The 14,069-nt window shown below is 34.5% G+C and overlaps 3 protein-coding genes across 4 annotated transcripts; 2 read left to right on the top strand and 1 right to left on the bottom strand.

The window, feature by feature from the left end:
* Window positions 1-247: 247 nt before the first annotated feature.
* LOC111006067 (Ku70-binding family protein) lies at window positions 248-2,881 on the bottom strand. Of its 2 annotated transcripts, none has more exons than XM_022277814.2 (5): window positions 2,722-2,881; window positions 2,377-2,498; window positions 1,717-1,854; window positions 1,502-1,585; window positions 248-680 (listed from the first exon to the last, which is right to left on the bottom strand). In XM_022277814.2, the coding sequence occupies exons 1-5, from the start codon at window positions 2,828-2,830 to the stop codon at window positions 546-548; spliced, it is 588 nt and encodes a 195-aa protein (XP_022133506.1). In that variant the 5' UTR covers window positions 2,831-2,881; the 3' UTR covers window positions 248-545. The 2 variants fall into 2 exon arrangements, with proteins under 2 accessions (XP_022133506.1, XP_087978529.1); XM_088122403.1 differs by having other exon boundaries at window positions 2,377-2,584; window positions 2,722-2,852.
* A 2,019-nt stretch (window positions 2,882-4,900) lies between these two features.
* Window positions 4,901-5,810, top strand: AGP6 (arabinogalactan protein 6). The gene has a single exon (XM_022277907.2). The coding sequence runs from the start codon at window positions 5,054-5,056 to the stop codon at window positions 5,645-5,647; it is 594 nt and encodes a 197-aa protein (XP_022133599.1). The 5' UTR covers window positions 4,901-5,053; the 3' UTR covers window positions 5,648-5,810.
* A 2,419-nt stretch (window positions 5,811-8,229) lies between these two features.
* LOC111006418 (pectate lyase) lies at window positions 8,230-11,313 on the top strand. The gene is made up of 3 exons (XM_022278360.2): window positions 8,230-8,389; window positions 9,026-9,766; window positions 10,597-11,313. The coding sequence occupies exons 1-3, from the start codon at window positions 8,259-8,261 to the stop codon at window positions 10,955-10,957; spliced, it is 1,233 nt and encodes a 410-aa protein (XP_022134052.1). The 5' UTR covers window positions 8,230-8,258; the 3' UTR covers window positions 10,958-11,313.
* The last annotated feature ends 2,756 nt before the right edge of the window (window positions 11,314-14,069 follow it).

Here is a 14,069-nt window from a genome sequence, read left to right as displayed (position 1 = left end):
GGAGGTGCACCGCTCGAGCCCTTCTTTGATACCTTCCGATACAAAGAAACCGTCACACTTTTGAACATAAATACTTTACTTTAAATATTTTTTGTAAATACGTTCAGCACACCTCTTCTCGATGATGTCTAAATTATAGAAAATTATCATCCTTCAGTTGTTTCTAGGTAGAGGGATTGTCAGTGGTCAGTTTTCTATAATACATGTCTCAGGTTTCTTTAAAAAAAGAAAAAAAAGAAAAAAGCAATTTAAAAGAGAAGTTGAATCTTGTTTTATTTTCTTGAACAACATGACTAAGTAGTATACATCAAGTTATGTATTAGAAAAGGGTACTAGATCAGATGCAAGCAAAAAATGGGAGTTTATATATCCAAATTAAATCATCGATCGTAATCGGTTAAACTGCTCGAGACAATGAACTTACTCTATAATTTATGCAGTCCAAAATTCTGGGGCAAAAAACATGTTTCTCTTTCTGGCATAGCACCATTAAATTTGGAGCTGTGTGTTCTCTTCTCTGTAGATGAAATGGCCATGATTATCTTTCAGGGAGCTCTATCAAATGGCTGTGTATCATTATAACAAACATCCCAGACAGCTTCCATTGCATCCTTCGCAGCAGCTTCTGAGCAATAAGGATTAGCAATCACTGATTTCATTACCCTTCTTCTCACGCACTCCTTCAGAAATCGAAAAAAAGAGTGTCAATGGAAAGCCAACCAGAAAAGCTCAACAGAGTGGATCGCATCAAATGCTCACAGGTAAGAAGATGAAGCGGTGTGTGTGACAGAGAGAGGTAATAATATTATTGGCCAAAGAATATTAAATACTGATTTGTATCTTGTTATTATCACACACCCACACATTGTTCGGTCACGGGTTCATCGCCCTCTTGATCATATATATCCTCTCCAACATCTACACTGGGAGGAGTTATAATAGCCCCTAATTGCAACCACTAATTCATGGTTGAACAAATCAAGATCTCTTCCAAACATTGGCCGGTAAGGAAGAACAAAATTGAATGCAAAACACAGCTTCAAGAATGAACCATTCTTAAAATGTCCTGTTAATATTATGTTTCTTTTATGAAGAACTTTTATTCTCACTGCTGCTCATTTTTAAGCTAGTTTATCCAAAGGCCTAGAGAAAATCCAATACTTGAGTTTTAAAAACTCTATTGCCAATTGAGGTTGGGAGAAGAACGGATAAAACAATTATGTTCATGGCCAAGATCAGATCCAAGTTATCATGAGCATAAACACAAGGATTTAAAGATTCTATAATGATAAAGAGTTCTTTAATGTAACAAAATAACTTGGGAAAACGAAAATTATTCACCTTTTAAGCATGAGATTATTAACAGCCAGAGAACTCAAGTTTCAAAAATAGAGTGGATGGCTGTGGATGGCTGGAAACTTTTGCTCATTTTTTATATGCCAACAAGAGAACGAATAAGATTATTATTCTATCTGAAAGAATGAGTGACAGAAAATCATACTTGCTCATGGCCTCGTAATTTCACATAACCTCGCAGTAGTTCTCGTTTATAGTGGCAATCACCACTTAGATGCCCAGCACGAATCTAAATTACAAATACATATGTTAGGAAAGCTCAAGAAGAGAAATAAAACAAGAGACCAAAATAAAAGAATGTAAGCCTTTGGAAAAAATGAAACTCAACCTGGGAATTAATGGCTAACTGCAGATGCATACCTCACTGCAAGCATGATGAGCACAATTAGCCCAATCCAAGTTTGCCGCACGACAATCATCAAAAGCATGAATGAGCTCGTGTATTACGACTTGGTTGACCTCATCTTGAATGTTCATGTGATTACTACACACCATTATCTAAGAGGCAACCAGAAAAAAATTAGAAACAGCAAAGAATCAGCCTCCAACAGTCTCAAACCCCCCACTTTTCTAACTCTCAAGTCCAAGCATATTTCATCACCCCCATCACAGTTTGGTATAAAAATATATCAATTACAAAGGAAATAGTAAAATTTTAGGAAAAATTCAGAGGCATTTGGCTTTCTGATCTGCTGACTGCTGCAATATCATCTAAACTAAAGTTTCAAAATTATGTAAAAAAGAGAGAGAGAGAGAAATGACTTCATCCTTTCCAGCTCCCAATAAATGACAGGGGATGCCGAAAGGTAAATCATTCAGTCTATTTCTTTTTCCTCTCAAAAAACATCTTGATCGTTGAACCCAGAACAACTTCTAACTAGACGCTCTGCAGAAAATCCATTTCCACTACCGAAGACTTTGTTTATTCGTTCTCAGTGACAATATAAAAATCCAAATCTATGAACCAATATTCTTAAAAATCATAGGCGGAAATAAAGAGAGGAAACAAATGGGTAGTACCCCTTCACCACGAACATAACCGCCACTGATCTGCTTATCGCAATGAACAGCCTTAATAAACTTATCCCCAATCCCGCATCCAGATTTCTCCAAATGCTCCAACAGGAATTTCACCATTGGAGCTGATAGAAACAGAAATAGAATCAATGACCCATTGGAAAAGCCAAAAACCCAGACTCAGAGCAGACACTTGGATCGCAGAGAAGTGCTGAGAAAGTGTAAGAAAACGAAAGAAAGTTGAAAAATTATTCCGCAAAGGAACAGAATTGGTAAAACCCTAAACCCTAAACCATCCAAATTTTTACGAGACGAATAAAAAGGAAACAATTTATTTGGTGTCCATACTTCGGAGGCTTCTTCGAATCATATCCTCGCATTCCTCCTTCGTCCGGCCACCGTTGATAGCGGAATAGGAACGATTAGATCCAGGCTCCGGGGCGGATTCTTCTGCCATTCTTCTAAGTTTCAAGTTTCAGAAAACTCGATAGTGGCTGCAGCGCTGTCGCGAGTGGTTAAAAGTTCGGGTCAGCAGCCGGGTCGACATTTTGTATGGTTGAAGAAAACCGGATCCTATTGTTTTTTTCGGTTGATTCCAATCGGGTTCGAAACATAATAATTAAAAAGACTAGCTGAGATCAGAGCGGAAGAAGATTGTAACTTGTAAGGTGAAATTAGGGTTTGTAATCTCTTCGCGGGAAAACCGAATTGTGCTGAAAGTTTTCAGTTTTCTGAGTAGTCCAATTTTTACTAATCGAATAAAATCCGCCGGTTTGCACCGGTTTGGTTCGATTCTCCATCTGACCAGTTTTTTTTTTTTCTTTTTAAACAGTTAGTATAGTATTGTGGTTGGGATTCAAACCATGCTTGCTAAGCATGCAAATAATGGTTTAAGTATATATTTTAACCTCTAAGGTTGGGATGTTTTTGCAATTTAGTCTATTGTTTCAATAGTGTATCAAAGCATCTTGAGGGCAAAATTTGATCTACCAAATGGATGAACAAAAGGTAGGTGATCCGGCCTTACTTATTATGTTTTCATATCATATGTAGTGGTCGAGCAAAGTGCGATCTATATAGCTTGGAATGTCATTAATGTCTTTGAAAATGGTCATCTATGAGTTACCTCGTGTAATCGAACGGCTATAATAGAACAATCTCTCTCCATCTCGTCTATAAAAGAATACTCATTCCTCATTATCAAGTATGGATTTCTGTTTCGATCTAAATCAAACTTGAACTTGGAAGTGTTTACTCCTTGTGTGAAGGTCCTCTCACCTAATTGGATTTGGCAAGAGAAATCCAAACTTCTCATGTAGGCAGAAATTCAACATCAACATAATATTCTGAAGTAAATTACTTCTGCATAATGAAACATTAATTAAATATTGCATATAATACTTAGATTTAACTTAAGATAATTTGTGAGGTGCTCATTTTAAATAAACTATTTTTCTATAAACATATTGAGGAAAAATCATTAGTGTGATTCCTCTTCTAAGAATACTACTTTTTTTCCAATGTTTTCTTTTTTTAAATAGTATGGGCATTTCTATTATTATTATTTTTAAGTACAGAGGTATAATCATATGTATCAATATTTGAATCTCAAACTTAAAAAAAAAAAAAGTGTACATATGCATTGAACCATGCTTATGTTGGTGAGTACTTCTAATTATTAGATAAAAATTTTGCAAAATGATTTACTACTTCTCGCAAAGTCAAGGATTTATTTTTTAGGGGCGAAGAAGTGATTAGGGGTAGTGTTTAAGGGCATGTTTTGGGAGTGATTTTGACATAGCTAAAATCACTTTTTGTCATTTTCTATACTTTATATTATTGTAAAACATTATGGTACGTTTAGTTGTCATTGTTAAAATTACTTCCATTCAAAATAGTAATATTTTACAATGATATAGAAAGTGAATTCAAATAGCTTGAAAGAAACCAATAAGAAGTAATACGAAAAGCAACAAGAGAAAATGAATGTGTAGAGAGGTCAATAATCGAAATTGCCTGATTGTAAGAACGTGAAAAACAAAGGAAAATTTTGATAAGAAAAAATCATAGGTTAAATTAAAAGTTTAGTCGAGGAAGATAATGTCTCTAAAAACAAAAATCAAATAAATATTTAATGCAAAACCCATTAATATAAATGAACAATATTATTTCCTTTTCAATCCATTTGTTTAATCAAATGTTAATAATATATAAAACAAATATTTCTAAATTAAAATTCTAGAAAAGAGTAGTTTAGATTTCACATAAACACCATGAAATCAATTTTAAATTATTATTGAACTACAAATCAAAAAAAAAAGAAAAAAGATTTAAAGTAGTTTCTTTTCCCTCCCACCATTATAGAGAGGAGATCCGAAATATAGAAAAATGAACCAAAATACCCGCACAGAGCCAACTGAAAATATCTAAAATTGAGAAAATCAGGAATCAACTCCCAACTGAATCCTCCATTGCCGCGAATTCTTGAGCTTCCCCTCCCTTTAAATACCTCTCCCCTCCTTCATTCATACTCATTCTCTGGCTCTGCAGTTCTTCTCTATATATCTTATAGAGCTTCTGCAATCTGCAGCAGCCTTCAGAATCATTAATAAATAAATAAAACCCTCCTCTGTTTTTCTTTATCTCTCTGTTTCTTCTCTTTCCCATCTCAACAGCTGCAATGGCCCGCCAATTGGTTGTCCTCGCCCTTCTCTTCGCCGCCGTCGTCGGCGTTGTATCCGCCGCCAAGGCCCCATCCACCGCTCCGGCTGCTGCTCCCTCCAAGTCCAATTCCACCGAAGCCAAAGATTCCCCTGCTTCTAAATCTCCCGCCTCTGCTCCGGCTGCTGCTCCCTCCAAATCCAATTCCTCCTCCGCCCCCGCCGCCGCCGAGTCCGACGCCCCATCTTCCGCCACTCCCGCCGCCGATGCTCCCAAGGGGGCTGCTTCATCTCCCGCGGCTGATGCCCCAAAGGGCACGAAAGCAGAGTCTGCCCCCGCCGGCTCCCCTGCTTCGTCCCCTGCTGCTGACGGGCCCGCATCCGACGAATCCCCCGCCGCATCCCCCGACGCCGCCGATGTTTCATCCCCACCCTCCCCCAGCGGTCCCGCCGCTGACAGTGACGCTGCAGATGCTGATGCTGATGCACCCGCTGCCGGAGGACCCGCCGGCGATGCACCCACCGATGCTCCGGCCAGTGGAGCTTCGTTCGTGAAGGCGTCGGCTGCTGCCATTGCCGGAGTTTGCGCAGTTGCTGGATTCTTTGCCTTCTAAGCTTTAGCTGCTAAATACAAATGGGCTTCTTTTTTTTTTTCAATTTTACTTTCATGAGATGGGTTGCAATGTATTTGAAGAGATGACTGTGGATTTTCTGTTGTAAGGCATTTGGCGATTCTCTGAAAATACAGAGGGATAATCATATGATTCCTTTTTTCCATTCTTTTAGACTCCAAACTCCTTATTTTCTATTTCGGTGTTGTTTCCAATCTAATTTAAACGCAATTGTTGTTCCTTTCAAAAGCATTTTGCAACATTAATTTCCTAACCCAATATTTGCATTCAAGTTAGAGAATTCAAAGGAGTGAGTTAATCATAACTTGTATAGTACTTCTTCAAAGATTTAAATTGGAGCACTCGAAAACATCTGTATTACTCAACCTATTTTGTTCATTCTTTACCTTCCATTTTTTGTTTCCTCTTTAGCCTTCTTACATATCAAGGAAGTAGAAGCAAGAAAATAAACAAAATATATGAGGAATACAATTTAAGTTTTTTTAATTATAGACATATTGATTGTTTTCGTTTGGATTTTAAAAATATATACATCAATGGAAATATTTACAAATTTAAGTTGATTGATTGAACGATTATATATTTATATGTAAAATAATATATTATTATTATTAATACAATATCATCAAAATTATAAAGGTATAATAGTTCTCTCTTCAACAAAATAATAATAATAATAATTCAAAGATCTATAATCAAGGTTTCAAATTCAAGAAATTCTAATATGACATGTGAATAATGATATGGATTCAATAAGAACGTAATTTTAAATTCCAAAAGTATAGTTCAAAATTTTAAAAACTAAGTAAAATATAAACCAATATATAAAATGAATAATCAAGTAACTTTTGTACTCAAGTTTTGTATGTAAAAACTCTCCAAAGAATTAATTGTTTTTAAATAAAACTCACATATGGTCTTATAACTTTGGGAATAAGAATTTTGGTTGGTTGAAAGTAGAAGAATTACGTCATCTTTCAACACTCATCTCTCATACAGTCATATATACTAGTACATAATTTCCAACATTTTCTACTGTGATATCTTGGTCGAGGATATACATGAATTAAAGTAATACTTTTTTACTAATTTTTAAATTTGAAACTAGATCAGTTGGTTCTGTTAAACAAAAATTCAATTGGCATATAGATACTCAACCAACCTCTATCATTCTGTTTTCAACACATTATATTCCAAATCCCCGGCAAGTCGTAATTGGTAAATGTTTCTTTTAACACATTTTCCCGCAATTCAATATATTATGTCTACCCAAAAAAACAATTAATAATAATAACAAATATATCCATTTGTATTTTTTTAGTATAACAAATGACGTGGGAGGAATATTCGAACTCACAACCTCATATAGATGAAATAGCGTTTAGTTAAGTTCATGTTAGGCCAAATATATCAATTTGTCAAAATTATATATAATATACTAACATTTTATCGTAACACTTATTCTTATTTTTATTTTTTGAGTCCGTTCGAATGGTTGACTTCTTGGTTGATATATATTTTAACTAATTGAATTATGTTTAAATTGAAAAACAAAAATCTATCTACTTTCTATTATCTGCATAAAAAGACATTACTTCTATAATTTCATGAGCCTATCTACCCACGACTTATTGACCTAAATTTCTATTATATTAATTTCAAAATGATTATTTTGGATGTTGAAATTTATTAATTCTTAATCTGGTCTAAGTATTTTTTTTCTAGAAGAAAAATTTTTATTATGAATTTTATATTCATTTCATTTTTATGCTTAAAATAATTTCCAAACTTTTTGTTTTAGTGTTCAACTTCTAAATATTTTCGTTTTAATCTTGAAATATAAAAAACCTACGTAAAAATGTGTAGATATTTATTTACTACTGATCAGATAGACACATATTAGCATCTTATCGTGTTATTCATTTATTAACAACATGAATTGACCTATTTAGAAATTTAATTTTTAACCTATTACATATGTGACTTCCTATAAAACTATTTGTAGATGTATATTCATGAGTGATAGTCTCTATTTATCAAACGATTGTAAAATAATTTATTTAAAATTAACAAAAATGATTAAATATTTTTATGTAAAAAATTTAAAATGAAATAAGCATGACGTCATCACCAATAGAGTTAAAAATTTTCAAGTAAACTCCATGGATCACTCTATGGAACAAGAACAGTTGCATTAATTGGTCCTTGGGTGTGAATCTAAAATTAGAAATTCTCCAATTTGATGGCTCCAAACCCGTCGAAAGTCACCTAGAAAAAAAAGGGTTGTGCTCATTTTATCCAAAACGTTAATATAAACATAAAAAGTTAGAAGCTTGTAAACTTTTAATCTGATAAAAAGAGGAAATTGAATGAGACCAGAGACAGAAAGTCAACTAATTTGACTTGAGTGGTTTAAAGAGATGATTTAAAACCTGAAATTACGATAATGCATGTTTGAGACCCCACTTTGTAATTCTAGGGCTTAATCACGCCTCTACTATCGGCTTTTTATTTCTATATAATGCAACAAACCCTTCTTCTTCTTCTTCAAGCTTTTTCTGATCTTATTTCTGAGAGATCATAGTCTTCTCCCATGGCGGCTTCCCTTTGCTTTTTGCTTCTAATTTCTCTCTCTCTGTTGTTGTGGAGTGCAGCCCCAGCCTCAGCTTCCTCCTTGCCCAATTCAGTCCAAGATCCTCATCGTGTAGTTCAAGAAGTTGAAAGGTATATACACATTATATATTTGGGTTATTTCTTTGTTTATTGTTTCTAATTTTTAGAGAGATATATGTATTTGGTTACTTTGGTTAAGTTTGTAAGATAAAAGCAAACAAAGCCTCACCTTGGTTAGGAAATATCATGATCCATGATATATATAAAGGATGACAATAATCTTTCAGACGCTTTTTGGATGAATAACAAAAAACAAAACCGTGAGAGTTATGTCCGAAATTGACAATATCATAATGGAGATACTTAGGAGTACGAGAGTAACATTATTTAACAACTTTCAAATATTTTAACAAATGCGATGTATACAACATTTTCATTTTTTTAAAATGTGGGTTCTTGTAAAAAGGCATTGGACGAAGAGTTTACTATTACCATTACTATTGACTAGCTAGTAGTAATGCATCAGCTAAAATTTTTTTCTATTTCTTTTTTGGGACCATTATAGAAAGAAACGAGAAATGAGAACATTTAAGTCCAGTACTACCAAAGAGAATTAATGAAACGATATGGCTAGCTAACATGCATGCAAATTTTAAAACTGTGTATCAAATTGTTATTAGTTGAGAGATGATAATATGCTACATGATTATTATTGGAGCGGTCACATTGAATAATTTTTCTGGACAGGAGCATCAATGTGTCGAGGAGGAACCTAGGGTATTTCTCATGCGGAACGGGAAACCCAATAGACGACTGCTGGAGGTGCGATCCGAATTGGGAGAGCAATCGAAAGCGACTGGCGGACTGCGCGATCGGATTCGGAAAGAACGCAATGGGAGGAAGAAACGGGCGGTTCTACGTGGTGAGTGACGCGGGAGACGACGATGCAGTGAACCCGCGGCCGGGGACACTCCGGCACGCGGTGATCCAAAACGAGCCGCTGTGGATAATCTTCAAACGGGACATGGTGATACGGCTGAAACAGGAGCTGGTAATGAACTCGTACAAGACCATTGACGGGAGAGGGGCGAGCGTACACGTGGCAGGAGGGCCATGCATCACCATCCATTACGCGAGCAACATCATCATCCATGGGATCCACATACATGACTGCAAGAGAGGGGGGAATGGTAACATACGGGACTCCCCACAGCACTCGGGGTGGTGGACCGTATCGGACGGCGATGGAGTGTCCATTTTTGGCGGGAAACACATCTGGGTGGATCACTGTTCTCTGTCCAATTGCAACGATGGATTGATAGATGCGATCCATGGGTCCACTGCCATCACCATATCCAATAACTACATGACACATCATGATAAGGTCATGCTGTTGGGGCATAGCGATTCATACACGCAGGATAAAGATATGCAGGTTACCATTGCCTTTAACCATTTTGGAGAGGGCCTTGTCCAAAGAATGCCAAGGTAAACCTTTTTTAATTATGACTTTTGAAAAAAAAAATTCTTTATGTTGTTGGACTAGTGCGACATACTTATTATATGTTAAAAGTTTGGTTTAATTATTTAATTATAACTTTTTTAATTTAAGAATTTTTAAAATTGTGTCCAATAGGTTTCTGAACTTTAAAACAATGTTAAATAAATCATTGACTTGGTGTAGTTTTTATAAAATACGGGCTTATTTTTAGACATAAAATAAAAAATCTAAGGAGTTATTAAATTATTCTTAAATTTTAAAATAAAGTTTAGAATCACCTAAAAGTCAATGATAAAGAAAAAATTGGACGTTAGAAAAGAGTATAATTTCTCATGTCTTTTTTTTTCTCTATTAGAGTTTTATTATTATTATTTTAAATATATGAATAATATTTAGGTTGTTTATCTATCTCGCTCCTTAGTAGCATATGAGTTAAAATTTAGCAATTAATTATCTTATGCCTTCATTTTTTTTTTCGCTATCCTTGTTTTTAATTGTGGTAAGTAAGAGATATCTACTTAGTGATACAAGTACCTAAATATTATTATTTTGTGAAAAACACTGATTGATGAGGACAAAAAATAATGAATCGGTGAATTTTTTTAACCATGAAAGACAAATTTTGATCATCATACTGATGTTTGACCGGTGGTAAGACAATTCGAAGTTGATTCATGATTGATATATAAAGTCCAGAGTCATAAAAATTACAATAACTAGTAATTTATTCAACACACACATTGAAACATCATGATATTCACGCAATAATTTTATGGGTGTTGTTATTTTGATCTGAAAATGGCATGTAAATTTGCAGATGCAGACATGGGTATTTCCACGTGGTGAACAACGATTACACGCACTGGGAAATGTACGCCATCGGAGGGAGTGCATCGCCGACCATATACAGCCAAGGCAACAGATTCGCGGCGCCGGACAACCGCTTCCGGAAGGAGGTGACGAAGCACGAGGACGCGCCGGAGACCCAGTGGCGCCACTGGAACTGGCGCTCCGAGGGCGACCTGCTCTTGAACGGCGCTTACTTCCGCCAGTCCGGCGCCGGCGCCGCCTCCAGCTACGCCAGAGCTTACAGCCTCAGTGCAAGACCCTCCTCCCTCGTCGGATCCATCACCCTCACCGCCGGCGCCCTCAACTGCCGAAGAGGCTCCCGCTGCTAGATATATTAATTATTAACTGCAGGTAGCTACAACGAAGAGCCAAAAGAGAAATTGGTATTATTCTTCGTTTATATCTTAAAACAAAGCCTTTTTTTTTCTGTTTTTTTGTTTGAATTATTCTCTGTCGTTTTCCTTCCAATTTTCTGGGTTACCAAACGGAAAACCGTAATATATTTGGTTCCACTTTCGGAAGATTGTGAGTGTGAAAGCTTAATTAAGTATGAGAAAATGTGGCGTCTCCAATCACGCTAGGAGGAAAAAATATGTAGTCTTTTTCTTTACCCGTCAATCATGCCACATTTTGATATTTTTGTTGTCTTTCATTTTAATTAATGAATGTCGTTGTTTTGAATTTATCTTTTCATCAAAGTTTCACAATGACACGTAACAGACCCTAAACTTTAAAGAGTACTTATTTAGTATGTTTTTAAATTTTATATAATAGATCAATTATTTCTTTTCATAACGAAATAGAAATTTTAAAAAGCATTCTCCTCGTTGGGACATGAGCAATTCTGTTTTCGGCTCCCCAGTTTGTTGAGTTGAGATATATAATAGATCAATAAATTATAAATTTTGAAATTTTATATTTTATATTTTATATTAGAAAGTTTGAATTTCACCATTCAAATAATTGTAATTTTTTTTTGAAACTTTTTTTAGAGAATAAATAGAAATAAGACTCATTATATTAAACAGATAATTATATACATATATATTCTTTTTTGGAACTAAAAAAAGAGTTATATTAGACTTTATATTTCAGTTAGATAGTTAATATTCTGTTACTATATATATTGGTTATTTCTTTGTAACAGTTAGATAGTTTATAAAGTCAAAGATGTACAAGTCAAAGGTTTTCTTTTTCCATCTCTCTCTCTTCAAGGGGATTTTTTTTTAATATTGTTTTTAATTAAACTTATTTTTAAAATAATGCAAATTTATTAGAAAAGATGGAAAAAATACAACTTTGGAAACTTATTCCAAAAATAATGCTGGTGTAAAAACCGTGGGGCTTGGTCGTCTCTTCAAAAGACGACCATGTTTTCAAGAGACGACCAGATGGCGCCACGTCAAATTTTTTTAAAACGAAAATGTGGTCATCTCAAGAGACGACCATCTAGGTGGTTTGGAAAAGAAATATTATGTTTTTATTATATAATATGAAATAGTAGTTCTTATGTCAAAAAGTTTCTAGTGGTGTAGTGGGTTTGTAGCTGATCTGTAGCCCTTCCATCCCAGGTTCAAGCCTTCATATCCCCCGTTTTTCTTTTTCATAACAATTAAACATCACTTTTCTCTTTTTTACTTAATATTATCATTACCCCATTATTCCTTTTCATAATAATTAATTATATCTTTTCCCTTTTTTACTTAATATTATCATTTCCATCCCAGCTTTTTTTTATATATTATTATTTATTTAATAATAATAAGTTTATTATTATTACTATCATTGTATTTTCTTTTATTTAATATATTTTCTTTTATTTTATATATTATTAAATAAATAATAGTGTATATATATAAGAGAAGGTGGGATAAAAATGATAATATTAAGTAAAAAAGAGAAAAATAAATAATAATATATTAAAAGAAAAGAAAATACAATCTTAGAATAATGTTTTCTGTTTGTCAATTTACAATCTATCCATCTAATCCGTCCCACAATGGGGACGTCGTCGGTTACGATGTGGCTGACGACGAACTATTGCTGGTGGTGGTGTCTCTTGATCCTCCGCAGGGTTGATGTATTGTCCATGCTCCCCACGTCCACGTCCATGGCCGGCTCCATAACCATACAATGGTGGCAAAGGTGGTGTGTGATACTGACTGGAACTAGGAGTCGGTATCATGAACATAGGCGTCGACGGACCAGCATCATCCTGTGTCTGTGTAAACGGTAGAACGTCCTCGACGTTATGATAGATAACTTCAGGTACAGGATCGTCAAGCTCTATTGGAGCATCCTGATCTACTTGACGCCGTCCTCTACGCCTAGGGCCACGAGCTGGAGTAGGCACCTTATACATCTGATCAAGGCTTTGAAGATGTCTCGCGCCAACGTTACACAACCTATTAATATCTTCTGATGATGAGATAATACTTATTTGCTCGAAACACGCAGCCTACATGGAAAAAATTAAAAATTGTACCGTAGCACGAAATTAAAAATTCATAAATATATATTTAAATTCGAATAGTTTATATAACCAAATTAAAATTTGTACCGTAGCACCAAATGATGCCCCTTCTCAAGTAAGATAACGTCTAGTTATTGATAAATATCAACTCATGTATTCTGGATCGCAAGCACCATCATCGTCCACGGGAGGATTTATAACAATATAATCTCTACGCACGCGCCACCTCGCTACGAAAGATGCAGTTTTATCCTGCCATGTGCTATCCCGTATGTCTATGTCATGTATCCTTGGTTCCCAACTGGGCACTTCTGGAATTGCTTGTTTCATACCAAATTGTTTTGTAACTCTATCTGGATGATGTCACTCAACTACATGAAAGCATATGAGTGGACTTACAGTGCACCATACATCATGTCCACTGGTACAGTAGTCAGGTAAGCTTGCAAATTCCTTAGTATATGGCTCCCAGATCATCTGAAATCGTAATAAATAAAACATGTAATTAATTGTAAATCGATATATATTTAAAATTTAAAAAAATTTAAAAACGTACCGAGCCAGGTGACAAGAGGTCCAACATGTATCTATATTGGATCAAAACATGTGTAGATACCTCTGTAACACAAAATTGCTCCATCTACAACAATATTATAAGTGAACAATTATTTCAGTAGAACAATTAAAATGTGTCAAACAATTCAATATTTATATATATACACTATTATTTATTTAATACTATATAAAAGAAAAGAAAATATATTAAATAAAAGAAAATACAATGATAGTAATAATGATAAACTTATTATTATTAAATAAATAATAATATATAAAAAAAAGCGGGGATGGAAATGATAATATTAAGTAAAAAAGAGAAAAGATATAATTAATTGTTATGAAAAGGAAAAATGGGGTAATGATAATATTAAGTAAAAAAGAGAAAAGTGATGTTTAATTGTTATGAAAAA

This window comes from Momordica charantia (assembly GCF_013281855.1).
Source record: "Momordica charantia cultivar OHB3-1 chromosome 4 unlocalized genomic scaffold, Mcharantia_2.0 BLBB01000004.1, whole genome shotgun sequence".
NCBI classification, from domain to species: domain Eukaryota; kingdom Viridiplantae; phylum Streptophyta; class Magnoliopsida; order Cucurbitales; family Cucurbitaceae; genus Momordica; species Momordica charantia.
Note: the sequence above shows the minus strand (reverse complement) of the source record. Positions and strands in the feature narration are given on the sequence as shown.

What these genes read in the sequence shown, in the direction of transcription:
- LOC111006067 (XM_022277814.2), bottom strand. Translation starts at nt 2,830, where the DNA reads ATGGCAGAAGAATCCGCCCCGGAGCCTGGATCTAATCGTTCCTATTCC. An exon ending in GATTCGAAGAAGCCTCCGAA is followed by an intron (nt 2,499 to 2,721) that starts GTATGGACACCA and finishes TGTTTCTATCAG; the next exon opens with CTCCAATGGTGAAATTCCTG. An exon ending in AATTACGAGGCCATGAGCAA is followed by an intron (nt 681 to 1,501) that starts GTATGATTTTCT and finishes CGATTTCTGAAG; the next exon opens with GAGTGCGTGAGAAGAAGGGT.
- AGP6 (XM_022277907.2), top strand. Translation starts at nt 5,054, where the DNA reads ATGGCCCGCCAATTGGTTGTCCTCGCCCTTCTCTTCGCCGCCGTCGTC.
- LOC111006418 (XM_022278360.2), top strand. Translation starts at nt 8,259, where the DNA reads ATGGCGGCTTCCCTTTGCTTTTTGCTTCTAATTTCTCTCTCTCTGTTG. An exon ending in GTAGTTCAAGAAGTTGAAAG is followed by an intron (nt 8,390 to 9,025) that starts GTATATACACAT and finishes TTTTCTGGACAG; the next exon opens with GAGCATCAATGTGTCGAGGA. An exon ending in CTTGTCCAAAGAATGCCAAG is followed by an intron (nt 9,767 to 10,596) that starts GTAAACCTTTTT and finishes GTAAATTTGCAG; the next exon opens with ATGCAGACATGGGTATTTCC.